Source organism: Kogia breviceps, chromosome 6 (genome assembly GCF_026419965.1).
Source record: "Kogia breviceps isolate mKogBre1 chromosome 6, mKogBre1 haplotype 1, whole genome shotgun sequence".
NCBI lineage: Eukaryota > Metazoa > Chordata > Mammalia > Artiodactyla > Physeteridae > Kogia > Kogia breviceps.
Genome location: NC_081315.1, coordinates 45,422,170 through 45,441,738, shown reverse-complemented (window position 1 = coordinate 45,441,738; position 19,569 = coordinate 45,422,170). Strand labels below are relative to the sequence as shown.

At 39.1% G+C, this 19,569-nt stretch overlaps 2 protein-coding genes across 11 annotated transcripts in view; both read right to left on the bottom strand.

Moving 5' to 3' along the window:
• AASDH (aminoadipate-semialdehyde dehydrogenase) overlaps positions 1 to 4,896 on the bottom strand; it is a 47,084-nt gene extending 42,188 nt beyond the window's left edge. For 6 of the 10 annotated variants that reach the window (XR_010841014.1, XR_010841015.1, XM_067035780.1 and 3 more), the window contains exons 1-3: positions 4,607 to 4,896; positions 1,631 to 1,905; positions 1,424 to 1,544 (exon numbers count right to left, since the gene is read on the bottom strand). Coding sequence is in view for 8 of the 10 variants with exons in the window: in XM_067035780.1 (XP_066891881.1) it covers positions 1,424 to 1,544; positions 1,631 to 1,860 (351 nt within the window). In the remaining 2 variants the exon portion in view is untranslated. The remainder of the gene's footprint in view (positions 1 to 1,423; positions 1,545 to 1,630; positions 1,906 to 4,606) is intronic. The other 4 variants (XM_067035781.1, XM_059067752.2, XM_067035782.1 and 1 more) reach the window with 3 other exon arrangements.
• A 6,753-nt stretch (positions 4,897 to 11,649) lies between these two features.
• PPAT (phosphoribosyl pyrophosphate amidotransferase) overlaps positions 11,650 to 19,569 on the bottom strand; it is a 38,386-nt gene continuing 30,466 nt past the window's right edge. Inside the window, exons 7-11 of the mRNA XM_059067759.2 lie at positions 18,881 to 19,032; positions 18,288 to 18,415; positions 16,900 to 17,121; positions 15,577 to 15,697; positions 11,650 to 14,042 (exon numbers count right to left, since the gene is read on the bottom strand). Coding sequence (XP_058923742.1) covers positions 13,777 to 14,042; positions 15,577 to 15,697; positions 16,900 to 17,121; positions 18,288 to 18,415; positions 18,881 to 19,032 — 889 coding nt within the window. The 3' untranslated portion in view covers positions 11,650 to 13,776. The remainder of the gene's footprint in view (positions 14,043 to 15,576; positions 15,698 to 16,899; positions 17,122 to 18,287; positions 18,416 to 18,880; positions 19,033 to 19,569) is intronic.

Genomic DNA, 19,569 nt, shown 5'->3' with positions numbered 1-19,569 from the left:
ATTAGAAGCCAGTGGCACCCCCTTTCCATCATGACAATAAAAAATATCTCCAAACATTGCAGAATGTTTCCTGGCGGGTAAAATCATGGCCAGCTGAAAACCACTACTCTAGTGGATCATGGGCATACAGTAGATGCTCAATAAATACACTGATTGCTCCTGTGTTAAGTGAAGGAAGAACACTTACACCATCATCAAAATCATGGTACAGGAAGCCAGGTACTTTCTGTGGGTTTTGCTATGTACTCAACTCCTTCCTATATGCAGTTATAAAGAATACCTCGATATTGACAATTAATTCTCCCACCCACCCACCCTGTCTATAATACTTTCACCAAGGTTGTTAAAAAAATGAATATCACATCCTCATTTTAGTCTTGCTAACTTATCAACAATAACCAATCTGAGGAACAGAAAAAGAGAAAACTGTGGCCAGACACTGATATATGTGTGCTTAGAAAATATTTATGAACCAAATTAATACTTTATTGTCTCTTTCTGGAGGCCTTACTCTAATACCCATTATTCTCTAGGAAGTCCTCCATATAGTATCTGAAGCTTTTGAATTGTCTTACTGCTATATATTACACATATAGATGCACACACATATACAGAAATAGGAAAAATGCATTTAAGCTACCCCCAATATAAAATGGTTCATATAGGAAATGGGTAATAATAGGCTAAATTGAATATAGTTTCTATAATGTTTTCTCCATGGTAAAACAATATTTTATAAATAAGAAATGAAGAAATAATAATGAAACATGGGGTACCCTGCTTAACATATAATACCAATTCTTGCCCCTAAAGCAGTGTTTCTTGGCTAGATCTCTGGTTGGCAGTCACTTAAAAATAAATAAGTAAATTTAGTTTTCCAGAAAGGTCTGGTTTAAGTGCCAATCTCTTTTTCAAAATCTAAGCTTGGATACAGTTCCTTAATGTTGCTGACCACTGTAAGTTGCCATAAATACACCAAGATAAAAGTATCAAGTATTATAAAAGTTTCCTACTAGAAGAACAACTTTGGAAAGAGAAAGTAAATTCAAAACAATGCACAATACATTATTATGAGGCTAGAAGATATGTCCATGCCATTGAGCAGTGGTTCTCAGTGGAGCATGCGGGGTGGAGGGTGCCTCCAGGAGACATTCGGGAATGTCTGAAGACAATTTTGGTTGTTGCAACTAGGGGGTGCTACTGGCAATTATTAGATGAGGCCATGGGGGTTACTAAACATCCTGTAATGTACAGGACACTCCTCATAACAAACACCCAACCCAAAATGTCAACAGTGCTGAGACCAAGAAATTTTGCTGAGTTAGTGAATTTAGAAATCAAGACAGGAGATGGGACCCCTTCAATCGAAAAGTAAATGTAACACATAAAAATACAAACAAACAACTTAAATACCCACACTTACATTAATTTGCTGTTTTTCAACAAGTATATATTTTAGATTACATTTTTTCATAAAATGAATTGATAATGCTGGTGGTGAATCTGGATCAATAGGTGCATAAGCAGCAGGGACTTGGAGAATTCTAAAGAAACAAAGTACAGAGTCAGCACAGAATATCTGTTGAAAATAATCTTAAGATATTAAATTTTTAGTTCTAAAAATTATTACCCTAAAATCCAAGAGGGTAAGTTTATCCCAGGATGGCAGTAGAGACCAATTTCCCGAATTCCTTGAAAGTCACAATGTAACAGCAGAAAATTTGATAATTCAGAAGCAGCACTAACCACAGTCTTGTAGGTGTAATAAACTGGAGGTTGGTTGTTACATTCATCAAAACATACAGCTATTTTATCCGAATAACGGGAGGCAGCCTGATGCACCAATTCCTGAAGAGTCATTTCACTGAAGTTTATCTGAACATCACTGGTAGCAGAGAATTCTACCTATTTCCAGAAATGTCAGGGGGACAAGGAGTTTTAGGGAGTTTGCTGGGGGGTGGGAAGTAGAGAAAAAATTCTATACAATCACTCCTCACAAAAATAAATACATCAAAGACACACAGTTAAAGAATCTGAACTACCAACTGTCTATGGTAACTTTGCTGAGAACAAGGAGGTTGAAATTTTGATACAAGCGACCTAACTCCCTGTCAGAGGTGGAAGAAAATTTGAGAGGGGAATGGTATATACATAGGTGAGGATGAAACAAGCAGAAATGTAGAATTCAGTCAAAACAGAACACAACGTAAAAAAGAAATGAATAATAATAAATAAAATAATTACCCCAAATAAAACCATATTTAAAGTACCACATGCTTAATTTTTTCATTTTTCTTCAGTTGTTACAGATTGATTAAAATAAAGTGGATACAATCCTGTATGGTAACTTTGAAAAGACTAATGCAAATGAAGTCTGCTTTTAGGAACTGAATTTAGGTGAAAGCAAAACCAACCTCTGATAGAAAGAAGAGAAAAAACCCTTACATCCATCCAGTTTTACTCCTCTATATAAAAACTGTGCTTATTATTATTGTAACACAGCAAGCCACTTTTACAATTGTTAAGAAGTAAGCTCTTCATACTCTAGTTTGATATTTATTTGTTTTTTTGTTTGGTTTGTTTGTTTGGCAGCTTGCAGGATCTTAGTTCCCCGACCAGAGATCCAACCCAGGGCCCCAAGAGCGCCAAGTCCTAACCACTGGACGGCCAGGAAATTCCCTCTAGTTTGATTTTTAAATTGTCAATAAATTCATTTAAATTTAGACTCTAAATATAGTATTACGACTCAATATTGTATCAATACAATGTTCTTTGGGCCTCTCAATGCAGATTCTATAAAAAGAAAATCTGGGGCTTCCCTGGTGGCGCAGTAGTTAAGAATCTGCCTGCCAATGCAGGGGACACAGGTTAGAGCCCTGGTCGGGGAAGATTCCACATGCCTCGGAGCAACTAAGCCTGTGCGCCACAACTACTGAGCCTGCGTTCTTAGAGCCCGCGGCGCCACAACTACTGAAGCCCGCATGCCTAGAGCCCATGCTCTGCAACAAGAAGCCACCGCAATGAGAAGCCCGAGCACCACATCGAAGAGTAGCTCCTGTTCGCCGCAACTAGAGAAAGCCCGCGCGCAGCAACGACGACCCAACACAGCCAAAAATAAATAAATAAAATACTTTTTAAAAGTTAAAAAAAAAGAAAATCTGAAACAGTATTTCATCAAAGAAACTTTAGGGATGACTGAACAACAACAAAAAAACTTCACAACTCCTAGTATTTCCTTGAAGGTAAAGGTGATTTTTTGTTTTCCCGCTGTGAAATTTATTTTCTGGATTTCAAAGCAAGTAAGATTTATCAAATAGCCTATTTTAATTATTCAAGTTTTTTATTTGTTTATACTTATTTGAACTCATTTCCCTACTGATTCATCCATGTCATTTAATCAATATCAATTACAGAAAATAAAACATTTCTAAAGAGAGCAAAATGAACCAATAACTGCTGACACCCATAAGGTTTGGAAATGCTATGATTTCTAAACACAAAATTTTAAAATATAAAATAACTTTAGTACTTACAGGCTCTTCCTGTGATGCACAAGATAGAATTTTTAAGCTTTCCTCATACACACAAATGATTATTACGTAAATATAAGGAAAGCTTTTCATAACATGCACTAAAATTATGGGAATGAGTCCATTCTGCAAGATGCAGTTAGTGCAGAAGGGGACCTTCTGCTTCCCTCTCCCCAAATGAATAACAAATTGCCTAGACTACAGAATGTATTATACTAAAGCATTTTAACAAAAAGTTATAGTCTACATGCAAGGGGGAAAAAAGCATTGTTTTAATGCAAAAACACATCCAGCAGTTAATTTTCCACGGGAGGACAATCTGATTAATATACTATAATCTAAAATCCCTTGACATCAAAGGGGCAAGATTATAAAATGGATTAAATTCTTTTTTAAAAAGTCATTTTTTATGACAAATTACAAGATTCGCCACACATATCTATACAACAATTAACATGTTTTTAAACTTTTAATTGCCAGTTTCCCAGTGGTTGCTATAGAGAATTAAGGCAAAATCTATTCTTGTTGTCTAAGGTTTTCATTTTCATTAACTGAACCATAAATACATTCGCTCCAATAGCGAATGCTACACTAACTGGATGCCCAAACATTTCTGGGACCATATAAGAAGGGGGCGGGGGGGAAGTAACATCTGATAAACAGATTATATATGTAATGGGATCATTAAGTTTTAAGATATTTGCTACTTTATATCTGTAGAGGCTGCTACTTTAGTCATCAGAAGTCTCAGGGGCTCTTCCTAGGTTATTGGCTATTTTAAAGACATAAATAATCTAAAAACTTTATTTTCCCGTATCCACCGGCTTAACTTTCACTAAGCAACTACGTTTAATAACAATGCACTTTATACCTTCCAACACATTTTTTCAATTGCTTTTCGAAACCACGCTAACAAGACAGGGTAGGCTTATTTCCATTCGAAATAAGGAGCAGAGGGTCTAAGGCAGGGTGAGGGGAGAGCACACGGGTCAAGTTCAGCTTTTGCACCACTCCATCCCTCCAGACACCACTGATTCAACTCCGAGGCCAGGCGGTTGCCCGGAAGCTAAGCAAACCTGTGTGCAGTCAGCCGCAGGTGTCTTCGTACTTCGCCTTCCTCACACGTGTCCCCAGTGGATACCGCCTCCTGCCGAGACCCACTCAGAAGGCGTAGGGGTGAGGGGGTAGCGGGGAGGTCCGAGCCCATCCGGACCTTCTCCCGACAATCCAACCCCAACACTTTTTCACACACAGCGAACAAACTAACACCTTAAAGCCGGCCCACCGCGCAGCCCACCGGGCTCTCCGGTTCCTAGAAATCTTCCCCGTCGCCTTGCTGACGTCAGCACGAGCGACCCGGGGCAGCAGCGTCCTCCTGCCCCGCCCCTTCCCGGGGCTGCGGAGCCAATGCAAGAGAAGTGTTGGCTGATTTGCTGGCCGGTCTCGTTTCAGATCTCTGGTCTGGTGTTGTTGGGTTTTGGACAGGGTTTGCAAGGACTTTGAAGTTGACCGGGTTGGAGTCGTACCCTTTCATATTTGCCGGGGATAAAGATATTACGTAGACTTAACGTGAAGAGCGAAGAAATCATTGTGAAATGAGAGTGACTGGACTTTATGCGTTGGACTTTTTTTTATAACCTGCCTACACTGTGGGGAACTGTGCAACAATAAAGCCTGCAAACAAAGTCCCTGTCATAAGTAGGCTGACATTTTAGTTGGAAGAGATGAATTTAAACGATAACTAAGAAAATTTCAACTTTCAACAGGAGCTATAAAGAAAACAGGTCTGAGGAGAGTTACTTAAGCTATACGCTGAATAAAAATCTGTTTTTAAGGGAATTTTAGTTGGAGGCGTTTAAGTTAGTTATCTAAAATGTCAAGAGCAGTAATAGTGATATTTTTTAAAGCTACTGTGCCGGTAGCAGAGAGGAAATTGAAACCGAGTCCTCCCTACTGAGTTTATGATTAACTCCCTCCACAACTGTATTCCCTTTCTTGTCACCGCTAACCTCAATCCTTTGTTAACTGAACACTAATTAAAGTCAGATGAGTAAGGCTGCTGTTGTTGATAACATCGTTGATGTACTAAAATTGCTGTTGTAGATATATATGCATCATCATTAACATCCAAACTCAGGATGTTTCTCCAAAGCAAGATGAGCTCACAGACCTGTATCACCTGGCCAGAGAATCATAAACTGGAGACAACCTGACTCACAAAACCATGATTAAGAAATGTAAGAAGACTGTGATTAACCCCAGTTTCTTTGTTCTTCCCCTTTAAAACGTCCCTAACTCAAAGACCAAGATGGCGTGGATCTGAGATCTATCTCCCACTTCCTCGCTTGGCACCCTGCAAATAAACCCGTACTTTGCTGCAAACACCTGCTGTCAAAGAGTTTGGCTTTCTGCACCTGGCACGCAGGATACCTTGCTCAGTTACAAAGTGATCAGGGTTTTGGTTTTGTTTTGGCTAGGGAAGGACTGAGGAGGCAGCCGGGCATCAATAAACGATACATGAAAAGGCATAGGATGCTTTCGTGTCCTTAGGCGTTGGTGGCAAGAAACTGTAGCAGTAATCCAAGCAAGAGATACCTCCACTTGCCCATGAGACTTTCACCAGGTTGTACTATGGGTCTTTTATTTGGGAGGGGCTACTCAAAGGTGTCTCTTTGTTTCTATATTTGGGAATGACACCATTATCCACCCAGTGAGACAGTAAAGAAACCCTAGATATCCGCTCCCACCCAACTTCTTTTTTACCCTCCTGTATGCAATTAGATTCTACATCCTCTACTCCCCAATCTCTAGACTAATGCCCAGCTGGCTATATCAGAATCGCTGTGGTAATGTTAAACAACACAGATTCCAGATTCCTGGATCTTCATACCAAGAGGTTCTGAATTCATTTTCTAGTGAGGGAGGGGCCTGCAATCTGCATTCCTCCCCTGCCCCCCATCTGCATTCTTTAAATGATAACATCGTCATCTCCACTACTGCTATCTTAGTTCAGGTCTTCTTGGTCAGTGTTTCCCTAAATAAAGCCCTTCCAGTCTTGCTTGGCTACAGTAGACTCTGAACTGCTGCCAGGATAATGTCTGTTTCATTATTGAAAATATCATTTTTCAATTCTGATATTAATGATAGCTTTTTAAAGTTTTTTTCCCCTCTTGCAGTCTCTATTTCTTCTGTTGGTTTTGGATTCTTTCATGTTAGAGGCTTCCACGGGTGTCTGGTAATGATCATTGATTATCTGATCATATTTAAAAGTGGGCATTTAAAAGCTGATTGGAAGCTCTGAATCCGTGGAGCAAGTTTTTTGAAAATCAAGTGAGAGAAAAGGGCTGCAGGGGTGGGAGGGAGGCTCTCAGAATTCAGTATAAAATTTTTCACTTAATTCTATTCCAGGTGCCTGATATCCTCCAATACAAAGACCCTCTGTTTTACTCTCTCCCAAACAAAACGGCCTTCAGAGTTAACCTTAAGGGTGATGGGAGGTAGCATAAGTGTATAACTCATTCCTAAGTGAATTTCCAATCCTTTTAGTTACCAACTTTAACCCTGCTTCCAAAAGCCAGTTTCTCAGTTTTTAAGGGTGCTCTATGATGTAAATAGGATTGCTTATTGGCTTTGCTCACTGCTGGTTTAGTCTAGCTTTTCCAAATCAGCCGAGCCCTTTGCTTTTTTAAAAAAATAAATGAGTTTATTTATTTATTTATTGGCCGTGCCTTGCGTCATGCAGGATCTTAGTTCCCCAACCAGGGATTGAACCCATGCCCCCTGCAGTAGACGGGCAGAGTCCTAACCACTGGACTGCCCAAGAATTCCCTAAGCCCTTTGCTTTTGATTTTAAAATTTTGTTTGTTATTTCTTTCCCTCTATCCTTGAGAGTTTGTGATTCTCTTCACTGTCATTTTCAGGGGGGTCTAAGAGAGAGCACATGTAGAAGACTATGTTCATTTTTACCTGGTAATCTAGAGTGATCATTCTAAAACATACACTAGAGCAGTGACAGCATTCTCCTGCTTAAAAAGCTTCAGTGGCCTCTCATTGCCTGCATGATATTCAGACTCTAGCAAGGTTAACAAGATAGTTCGTTATCTTTCTAGCCTAATCTCTCACAGTTGGCTACTGCTACCTGGTACTGTAAGATCCAGCTATAATTAAGACCCTAGTAAGTCTTCTGAGCCCACCAAACCCTTATCAAGTTTCCACACCTGTGCTTTGGCTGAGTCACAGGCTGAAAAACACTTTCCCTCCCCACACCTGCTTGATGAACATTTATTCCTCTTATGAAAACAGTTCTAACATCACCTCCTCAATGCCTTTCTTCAAGCCTTGTATGAGAATTTACCCATCCTCCTCCAACGCCCATCCCATACACCTAGCATACTGCTGGGAAGAGCAATTTGCCATGGGCCCTGAGTGTCCCTGCAAATGTTTGCTGGGTATGCAAAGAATGCAAGGTACTGACGGCTCTTTATCCAGGTCATTTTTCAGGGTTGTTCGGGGTGATCAATCTTCAGAGCTGAGGTAATGTCTTCCCCAAGCAACAAGCTTTCTTCCACTTATTGTAGAAGAATGACCCCCCCCGCCCAAACCTAGTATTCCTTTCCTGTAACGCAACCCGCTGTGTGTGCAGACATCCATCTATGTCTATCTTAGTTACCCGAGGGGGACTTAGGAGGCATGGAGAATTGACAGACATGAAGCTCCGGCTACTGATTTTTTTTGTGTGTGTGTGCTAGGCGGGACTCTCACTGTCGCGGCCTCTCCCGTTGCGGAGCGCAGGCTCAGCGGCCATGGCTCACGGGCCCAGCTGCTCCACAGCATGTGGGATCCTCCCGGACCGGGGAACGAACCCGTGTCCCCCGCATCAGCAGGTGGACTCCCAACCACTGCGCCACCAGGGAAGCCCGGGCTACTGCTTTTGCCATGAGTAATGAAGTTCTCTTTGACCCAGGAATCTCATGTCCACTACCATGAAACAGTAACAAACTGGCTTATTAGCTTTTAAATAGGGTACAAGCCTTCCCAAACGGTGACTTAACACTTCTCATAGAACCTGTAACAGCTGCATTATTTCCAAGTCTGACTTCATTTAATCCCTTCTTGACAGCAGAGATTCATGTGTTTTGCACCTGTTTCCTGAACTATCTTTTTACTCTTCCCCATCTATTTACTACATCATTCCAATTCCCAAGAAGTATCAAATGCCTGCCCCAGTACCTTGCTGATCCTTTGCACATTTATTGGTACATTCTCATTTCACTGCTTCTCTTCAGCTACTTCCCAACTCCTCTCTCAGTTGTCAATGTCATTGTTTCTTTTGAAATTAAAAATTATTTCAAAAATAACTTTGAGGGACTTCCCTGGAGGTCCTGTGGTTAAGGCTCTGTGCTTCTACTGCAAGGGGCACGGGTTCGATCTTTGGTCAGGGAAGATCCTGCATGCCATGCAGCGCGGCCAAAATAAATAAAATTTTAAAATAAAATAAATACGCTTAAAAAATTTCTAAACAACAACAACAAAAAAATTGAAAACCTTTGACCCTACCCCAAGACAAGTTTAGGTCCCTGTTATGTGCTCTGGTAGCACTGTAGCCCACATCACAGTTGGGACAGCGGTGTGTGATTTACTCTAAGGGAGCTCAGCTGTCCATGGGTTCATTCAGGTTTGGCATTTTTGTCTGGTGATTGTGAAAGAACGGAGGGATGAAGGAAGTTAGGCTCTTTGCAAGAGTGAGCCCGTTAGAGTTCTCTCGAGGGAATTCCCTGGCGGTCCGGTGGTTAGGATTCTGCCCTGCCACTGAAGAGGACATGGGTTCGATACCTGGCTGGGGAACTAAGATCCTGAGCGCCGTGGCCAAAAAAAAAAAAAATTGATGTTGCAGTCTTGAAACAGGTTGGAGACTGGCAGGGTTTCTAGGGTGCAGTCTTGAGAATTCTATCTTCTTCTTCTTCATCCCAGGTAAAAAAAATACCTTCACAGGGCTTCCCTGGTGGCGCAGTGGTTGAGAGTCCGCCTGCCGATGCAGGGGACACGGGTTCGTGCCCCGGTCCGGGAAGATCCCACATGCCGCGGAGCGGCTGGGCCCGTGAGCCATGGCTGCTGAGCCTGCGCGTCCAGAGCCTGTACTCCGCAACGGGAGAGGCCACAGCGGTGAGAGGCCCGAGTACCGCAAAACAAACAAACAAAAAACCTTCACAGCAATGTCTAGACTGGTGTTTGAACACCGTGGCACCAAAGCCTAGCCAAACTGAAACATAAAATTAACCATCACATCTAACATACCCATCAGTGGAGCCAAACAAGCAATCTTCAATGATTGAAGTAGGGTGCAAGCACCCACTTGGATCTCCGTTGTGAAATCATTTTCTGTTTGTCATAGTGCAGTGAGAAATTCTGATTCACTTTGTTATAAAGCAGAAACTAACACACCATTGTAAAGCAATTATACTCCAATAAAGATGTTAAAAAAAATTCTAAAAAGGTTAAAAGCATTGGTTCCTGCCATCCAACAAATTCTCAGCTACATGAGAAGACAATTTCTGCACACAAAAACATAAATTTACATGGTATTTTTTGCAGTTTTCTCTAAAATATCTGAGTGAGCAGATTTTTTTCTGAGGGCTGGATTTTCTTTTTGACCTCTTTATGAAACATGAAGGCAATTTTCCTTAGAGTTGACTACACCCTACCTGAAACCCTAAGAAAGGCATCAAAAGTCAAGTGAGTTAATCATATTAATATGATTAACTTAAGTCTATCTGTCAGAGCAAACTTTGCTAGATTCCAGGGAAGAAATATAATATCTAAAGTTGGTACAGTAAGAAGTAAATAGTATGAGCTAATTGTTTAAAACAGAGATTAACAAGAGAAAAAATATTTTAATGTGGATGCACTACAGAGGACTGGAGAGGGCAGTGACCTCTTTATTTTCTTCATTTTTAACTATATGCATGTATTATTTTGATAGTTTTTTTTAGAGGTAGGACCCTGGTATCTTTTTTTTTTTTTTTGCGGTACTAGGGCCTTTCACTGTTGCGGCCTCTCCCGTTGCGGAGCGCAGGCTCCGGACGCGCAGGCTCAGCGGCTATGGCTCAGGGGCCCAGCCGCTCCGCGGCATGTGGGATCCTCCCGGACCAGGGCACGAACCCGTGTCCCCTTCATCAGCAGGTGGACTCTCAACCACTGCGCCACCAGGGAAGCCCCTGGTATCTTTATTTTTAAACAGACTTTTTAAAAGTAGTTTTAGGTTCATAGCAAAATTGAGCAGAAGGTACAGAGTTCCCATGTGCCCCAACCCCCGCATAAAATAATCTCCCCCGTTATTAATATCCCTCCCTGGAAGTGGTCCATTTGTTACAGGTGATCATTACACTGACACATCATTATCACCCAAAATTTATAGTTTACATTAGGGTTCATTCCTGGTGTCATACATTCTACAGATTTGGACAAATATATAATGACATGTATCCACCATCATAGTAACATACAAAATAGTTTCACTAACCTAAAAATCCCCTGTGCTTCACCTGTTCATCCCTCTCTCCCCACCAGCTCCCGGCAACCACTGATCTTTTTTATTCTCTCCATAGTTTTGCCTTTTCCGGTATGCACTCTTTTCACATAGGCTTCTTTCACTTAGTAATATCCATTTAAGTTCCCTCCACATCTTTTCATGGCTTGACAGCTCATTTCTTCTCAGGACTGAATAATATTCCATTGTATGGATGTACCACAGTTTATTTATGTACCTACTTTATTTTTATTTTAAAAAGTACTCCTCCCCAACACACACACGCAGTTTGGGAATCTAAGCCTCCTCTTCTGTGACACCTTCCCTATTCTTGCTAGTGTTTCCACAGAACTTGGCACTAACATAGGGCTTAACTTAGCACTGCATTTCTATTTACTTTATTTGTCCCTCCTCCTCAGCCAGCAGTTTTGCCTGGTTCATAAGAGATGGTCTATTTACTGAAATTCCTGAACCAGAGAAATAAGATATGACTAGCTGGTGCCAAGAATGGATCCTGGATGTGACTGTCACTGTGCTGTTCACCATAATGCACTACCTAAAAGTCACTCTTTAGAAAAAGTACACACACATATTTAAATGTACTCATTACATATATTTGTCACCAACGCATTACAAGGAAGTCACAAAAAGTAGGCTTAGTTTAGTTCACAATATAGATCCTGTGGAAACACATTTCTCATCTGCTCTGCACTTTACAATACCTATAAAAATTTAAAGCAGTTAAACAACATTTGAGATTACACTGGTATAAAATTGTAATTCACACTTCAGAAACTTGTGAAATAAAAGGCCATGATGGAGAAAGAGTAAGAAATTTGTAGAATTACCAAACTGTCACAGCACCATTTTCCTTTATAAAAGCATCTCAATAAAACAAAATAAAAACTATGGAAAACACAAAAGTCAAATCAGAGATTTTGGTTTAGTACTTTTCCCTGAGTCTCTTGTTTTTAAAAAAAATCAAAGTAAGTAAGGCTGGTTCAAAACTGACCCATAAGGTCTTGCCTCCTCCATATGCTGCCATGAGGAATACATTTAAGGCAAGACGCTATACACACAAATGGTCCCAGGGCTTTATTCAGATGCCAGTTTGCTTGTGGTACCACCACAGGGTTATCTGACCCACTGCTGCCCGCTGCACATGGGCTTAAAGAGCTGTCAACATTTTCTCTTGGCCTGCCATGATACAACACGTGAGACTAAATACCAAATGAAGACAAAAGATTATGGTTATTAATAAATATTACAATTCTAGGTGGATTTGGACACTATGTACACCAAATCATGGTAATAACAGAAACACTTTTATGTTTTAAAAAGCTTACATAAACAAGGGTTGAGGGCAAGTCATTTTAAAGTTTAAAATCTCAGATGTTAAAAAACAAACAAACAAAAACCTTTAAAAAAATCTAATTCATTAGATCCCAATAAAACAAAGTAGAAAAAGTGATAACGTTGATACTCGGAATTAGATGAGCATGCTAATTGAAAAAAGTTGTTGTCTCCTTGCTCCGTAAAATTGGCCCCTACAATGTTTCTACTTGATCACCTCATTGCATACACAGTATATCTGCAAGTGATCAAGCATTTCATTAAAAAAGCATATAATCAAATTAAGGATAAAAGGTTTATTAGAATCTAAAAAATTATTTTTTACTTCAAATGTACCAGGTTACTTGCTGGGCTTCTACTATAAGGGCACTAAGTAGTATGGATCATACTCTCTAGTCAAATGTAGGAAAATATTTTTGCACAGCCATGGTTTTACAGTCATTCTCAGAGCATCTCAAAGATAGGTTGCAGATTACTGCTGTATGTCTCCCTCTTGAAATCTCGATTGCAGACCAATGGCCAACATTTCAAAAGCTAATAATCATGCACTGTCTTAAAACTGAGGGGTGGAATGATGGCTCTAACCACCAAAATAACTGCTGCAAGTTATTTAATTTAGTAACGTAAGCACCTCATTGCACAGGTGGGGAAAGTGAGGCACAAAAAGGTGTTTCTTCTGTTTTTTGTTTTTTTTTTAAAGAGAACTCTTGATGCTAGATAACTTTGGGGTATGATGGATTCAAGGTTTGCATGAAATGTTATACTTAACTCACATGTCCTGTTTGCATCACAACACCTTAGTCTAACCTCTTGCAAACTCTTTAAAGCATGGACCTGGCAAATGCCACTGACCACCTGCCTTCTCTGACCACGTGAAAAAGGTAGCCAATGCTTGAGCGAAAAAAAAGAATACCACATATTGTTGTATTATATGTAATTAGCAAGGTTCAATTATGAAAATATTCCATAACTGAATTTCCATAACTCTCAAACATTCCACAAAATTCTCTAAGAACCTGTGGGAGAGTAGAGTGCCTGGCAATCCTCTCTTAAACAGAAATTTACCGATTCGTTGCATTACTGTTGATGATCTGAAGTTAAATGTATACGATTTCTAAAAATAAAAGTACTAAGCTACTAAATAAAACCGAAAGGATCATCCAAGTTCCTAGATAATACCAAAAGATTTATCTAGGATTACTAAAGAAATCATAGCACTTTGGTACCCTTTTCAGAAAAAAATCTCAAAACCTATTAACACAAGCATGTGGCATTTCACACTGTACCGAGTAACAGTAAATGGAGGTGTAACCACTATAACTTCTCCACTAACTTTGTGTTTTGAAACATCGTGTCTGCCCCTAGCAGCTACCATTCCAGTTCCACAGGGTATTTTCCAGTCAGACAAGCTGTACAATGATCGTTCTTTTCAAAACATTCCAGACCATTCCCATTTTCTTGAACCATTACATCTTCCTTTGTACAATGACCGTTCTTTTCAAAACATTCCAGACCATTCCCATTTTCTTGAACCATAATATCTTGCCTTTTCACTTTCTGTTTTTTAAATGTTATCCCTTCTTGTACAGATGAAACCAGTCCTTCTACTGACAGATATACAACACTGTTTGCTCCTACGGGGGAAAGACAGGGAAAAAGGTCATGAGACTTCCTTTGGAAAGGAAGAATTGCCTTAACAGAGAATAGTTACAAACAGAAAAACATAAGCCAAAATAAATATTTCTCCTTTAGCCCCTGTCTCTCTCTTTTAAAAAAATTTTTTAAAATTTATTTATTTATTTTTTGGCTGCGTGGCTTGTGGGATCTTAGTTCCCTGACCAGGGACTGAACCTGGGCCCTCGGCAGTGAGAGCTGGAGTCCTAACCACTGGACCACCAGGGAATTTTCTCCATTAGCCTCTCTTAAAAAAAAAAGGTGGGGGTGGTGGTGGTGGCTGGAGAATCAATAAAACTCGGGGCCTTTATTATTTTTTTTAAATTTTAAGTTGCAATTTAAGGGATAACAATTTAAAATAGCAGTGGAAGATTCAAGTCTAGAATGGCTTCAGAAGGCTTTAGGAGTCATTTTCTTAAATAACAAATCTTGAAGTCAGGAAGATCTGGGTTCAAATTTAAGCTCAAGGTCACTTACTTTTCTTAAGCCTTTTTTTTTCAGCTATCAGATAAGGGAAATATTGCCTAATTGTAGCAGTTTTGTGATGTTATTATGATAATATAGATATGTTCCTGGCAAAGAGTGAGTGCTCACAATATATCAGTTGGGTGACATTCAAAATATTTAACTGGGGACTTCCCTGGTGGCACAGTGGTTAAGAATCCACCTGCCAATGCAGGGGACACGGGTTCAAGCCCTGGTCCGGGAAGATCCCACATGCCGCAGGGCAACTAAGCTCGTGCGCCACAACTACTGAAGCCCGTGCGCCTACAGCCCGTGCTCTGCAACAAGAGAAGCCACCGCAGTGAGAAGCCCGCGCACCCCAACGAAGAGTAGCCCCCGCTCGCCGCAGCTAGAGAAAAGCCTGCACACAGCAATGAAGACCCAACACAGCCAAAAGTAAATATAAATAAATTTACAAAAAAAAAATTTAACTGGTAAGGTACAGGCATGACCAGTCAAGAGAAACAACAGCTGTAAACAATCAGTGTGGAGGTACCAAACATGGATGAACATGTATGTGAAATTTATAGTTTATACCTCACCTGAATTTGAAAGGCAAATGTCTTATCAAGGATAACCTCCATCTCCAAGACTTCTGACCTCATTATTAAAGATAAGCCTATATAAGCTTTTCACTTTTTGATTTGTACCCACATCCAAATTATTCTATTAGAATCTGTGGTGAAATTGCTTTTGTTTTTCTTCTGATCTGAACTTTGGGAGGCTTTAACTGATTAGCAGTTTTCTCTACTAGGAAAGCCTTTCTTCCTTCTTCTCTGATCTCACCTTAGCCTAGCTCTCCATCACAGCATTCACTATGGTGCCCACACATATCAGGCTCTCTCACTGTTCATCTGCTCAACACATACAACATTTACTTTCAATAAATACTGAACACTATTTTTTATTAAAAGTGTAAAGATTGACAAGCTTGGAATTTCTGTTAATAAATGAATAAAGATAAAAGTTTATAGAAATTGTAATACCTACCTAGATGATCTGAGATATGCTCAAATTCTGGTTTATTGGCAATAAGCTCTTCTTTTGTTGGTATGTTTATTCCCATGAAGCATGGATATCTAATTGGTGGTGAAGCTACCCGAATGTGTACCTTGGAAAGAAATCATTTCACACATTCATTAGTTTGACATTCACTGTAAGAACAATTATGCAAAATTCTGTCACTGACAAATACAACATAAAATTGTTTTACAGAATACTTTAACAACATATGGGTAATAAAGCATACTAAAAAATTTCTCTCACTATAATAAGTGGAAAAGAACCCTAGAAAATCATGTGATGTACATATAGAACTCCAGTGTTCAGTCAGAACCACTTTAAGAATTAATTCATTACCAAGAATCCTACTTGAGCAGCCCTGTCCTAGACTCCAAAGTGTCCTGAACAAGAATTTCAAAATGTTAGCCACTTGTAAAGGGTTCTTTTTACAGAGATGCCCATTGTTTCATTCTGTCACCTACTAACAAGGACATTTCTTAATTCTGATCTGTCATTTTTCATTTATTATATTCCTAGGACCACCTTCATTTTTTTCTTCTAACACTTGAATGGCACTTTTGCCTACCTCTTATTTTACCTTTTTAAAAAGAAAAATAACATCTACCAGGATACAATAAAAACCTTACTACTACTACAAAGAGCTATGTTTGTCTATTTTTTAATCTATCATTATTTTCTGCCTTTTGTCAGGAACATTTACACAGCTGTAATCAGTGTCCACATTTACTTTTTACCTTTCTTGTAACAGCAAAGATTTTCCCATGTTTTGCAGTCTTCATAATTACAGTTTTTAATGGTTGCATCGTATTTCATCATACTGATGTATCGATTTACTAAATTATTTCCTGCTGGTAGATATATGAGCTATTTCCAGTTCTTTTGTTTATTTGTGTCTATTCTTTTTTACTATTGTAATGGATCTGAACTTGCTTTCTAAATAGACTGTCATACTGCTTTCTATACCATTTTCTCCACAATAGATTTTATTTCCTAAATCTGATCAACTATTAGCTGTAAATGACATCTCACTTCAGTAATTTGAATTACTGAACTATTTAGTTAGAATAAGCTTTGAGATTTGAAAATATAACCTAATGTGTCAAATTTATTACACTGGGATTGCTTCTATATCTTCAAAAAGAAAAAGTAATCAATACTCAACAAATTTAAAAGTATTCTATTTTGTGGTTAGTTTTAAAATTAGGTTTATAAAAATTTTAACATAAAATTTTCATGGCTATCATATTGTAATTATTGGTGCTTTAGGATAGGTGTTTTAATATTACTTACCTCTTTTGCACCAGATTCTTTGAGCAATTTGATTATGGGTGAAATGGTATTGCCTCTCACAATTGAATCATCTACAAGAACAATTCTTTTGCCTTTAAAGTTGTCCGACAATACTCCAAATTTTTTCGCAACACCAAGTTGTCTTAACCTCATGTTTGGCTGAATGAATGTTCTTCCTACATACCGGTTCTTACATAGCACCTCCACATATGGAAGCCCACACTGACAGAGAAGGAATAAAAGGACAATGAGCAGCACACATACAGATAACTCTAGGGTTTTGTTTTCTCTAGGTCATGCTTCCATTATAACATCTACGTAAAAAATTTTAAATGTGGTTGTTATTCTGAGCTCTCCATCATCAGATTATAATTTTCCTTCACTATTTAAACTGTAGGGAAGAAAAGGCAAAAAGAAAAATTATTGAAAGTCCTCTACTTAGTAGGAAAAACAGTTCATTTTGCTAGAATTTGTAATGCTTCTTTCCTAAACATATTATTTCTCTATCTTGGAAAAAAACATGTGAACACATGACAAAGAATAAATCACTGTCAGAAAAATTCACATATTTAAAAATTGTCAGCAGGAAATGAATTAAAACCAGTAGGCTAAGGAGATACTTTCTGAGGGACAGGAGGTGACTTATCCATCTAACAAGGTAATACTTCTCTAAAATGTATGCATATTATTTCTTTTAAAAATTCACAAACTAAACTTTCCAACGTAGTGAATGTTGGGTATTATACACCAGGATCACTATAATTACATATTCTACCTGGTTATGAAAAATGAAATTAAGCATAGTACTAAGAACATTATACAAAATTAACATAAACAACTTTATTATCACCCACACTCAGTAGGGAATAAATACACCAGCAGCTTATGAGGGTACTTAATAATAAGCAAATATTACCACCAAACTCTATATATAGTCATGACATTATTTTTTTTTAATGAAGGGGATCGTTTTCCTAGTCTTTGGGTAAACTTTTTGTGGACCCATTAAAAAATAGTGCCACTGGGCTTCCCTGGTGGCGCAGTGGTTGAGAGTCCACCTGCCAATGCAGGGGACACGGGTTCATGCCCCGGTCCGGGAAGATCCCACATGCCGCGGAGCGGCTGGGCCCGTGAGCCATGGCCGCTGAGCCTGCGCGTCCGGAGCCTGTGCTCCGCAACGGGAGAAACCACAACAGTGAGAGGCCCACGTACTGAAAAAAAAAAAATAGTGCCACTGAATGAAAAGGCTGGAAAATAAGCAACTCTTGCAAAAGAACCAACACTTTCTTTTTCCTTACGATAAATTGATGAGTTTCTCTTTATAAACATGGATTTCTAATCTCAGTGCTAAATGAGCAATTCACTGTGTGTTAATTAAGAGAAAATACCTTTGCTGCGTAACCAAGGGCAGCAGGTGTAGCAGATTCCGGGACAGTGCTAACTAAATCCGCATCCACAGGGGCTTCAATTGCCAGCTGCAGACCACAACGGTATCTTACTGTGTAAACCATTTGGTCTGGAATGTTTGGAAAAGGAAATAAATTTTTACTTAGTATAATATAGCACAGCATAATATCACTATTCTAAGAAACTAGCTTGTTAGAACTCTGTAGAATTGAGCGTGCAGCAATGAAGACTCAATACAGCCAAAAATAAATTAATTAACTAATTGAAAAAGAAAAGCAAGACAAAAAAGCACTAAAGTGGAAACACATAAACCGGGGGAATTCACTCTTTAAAAAAAGAATTAACCTTAATACATATCTGAAAATCATAATCCTTACTCCTAAAAGGAAAACAAAATCCAAGAGTCAGATGAAAAGGAAAAACTGTGATCTTATGACTTGTAAGCTCAGTCCCAAAATTCGCAACATATAACTATGTGCCTTCAAAGAGCCAGGTAAGCCTTTGGGCCAAAGAATTGCCATGTTTCAATGAGGTAAATAGATTTATATCAATCGTTAGAGATAATTTTACTTACCTTCAAATATACTATCTGGTCTTGCAAAATAAACATATTCAAAGATACAGAAAGCCATTGGGTTTCCTTCAGACCTTGGTATAATATCAAGAGTTTGGACATTATGTCTGGATATTTCCACAATTTCTCCAGGCAAGATTTCACGGTAATATCTTGGGAAACAATATTAAAGAAGACTATAAATAAACCAGTCAAATTAAGGCAAATTATCTATTATAAAGCACACAGAGTCCCTTCCCTTATAAAGGAAAAATGACTCAATTTAATATAAAGTCTATTGGCTTAAAAAATTAAAAAATAGTATTCCTGGGCTTCCCTGGTGGCACCGTGGTTAAGAATCTGCCTGCCAATGCAGGGGACATGGGTTTGATCCCTGGCCCGGGAAGATCCCACATGCTGCGGAGCAACTAAGCCCGTGGCGCCACAACTACTGAGCCTGCGCTCTAGAGACCGTGAGTCACAACTACTGAAGCCCTCACCTAGAGCCCGTACTCCCCGACAAGCCAAGCCATGACAATGAGAAGCCCGCGCACTGCAACGAAGAGTAGCCCCTGCTCGCTGCAACCAGAGAAAGCCCCCACACAGCAACAAAGACCCAATGCAGCCAAAAATAAAAACAAATAAATAAATAAATTTATTTTAAAAAAAGAAAAATGGTATTCCTCCAGCAGTAATTTCCATAAATCTGT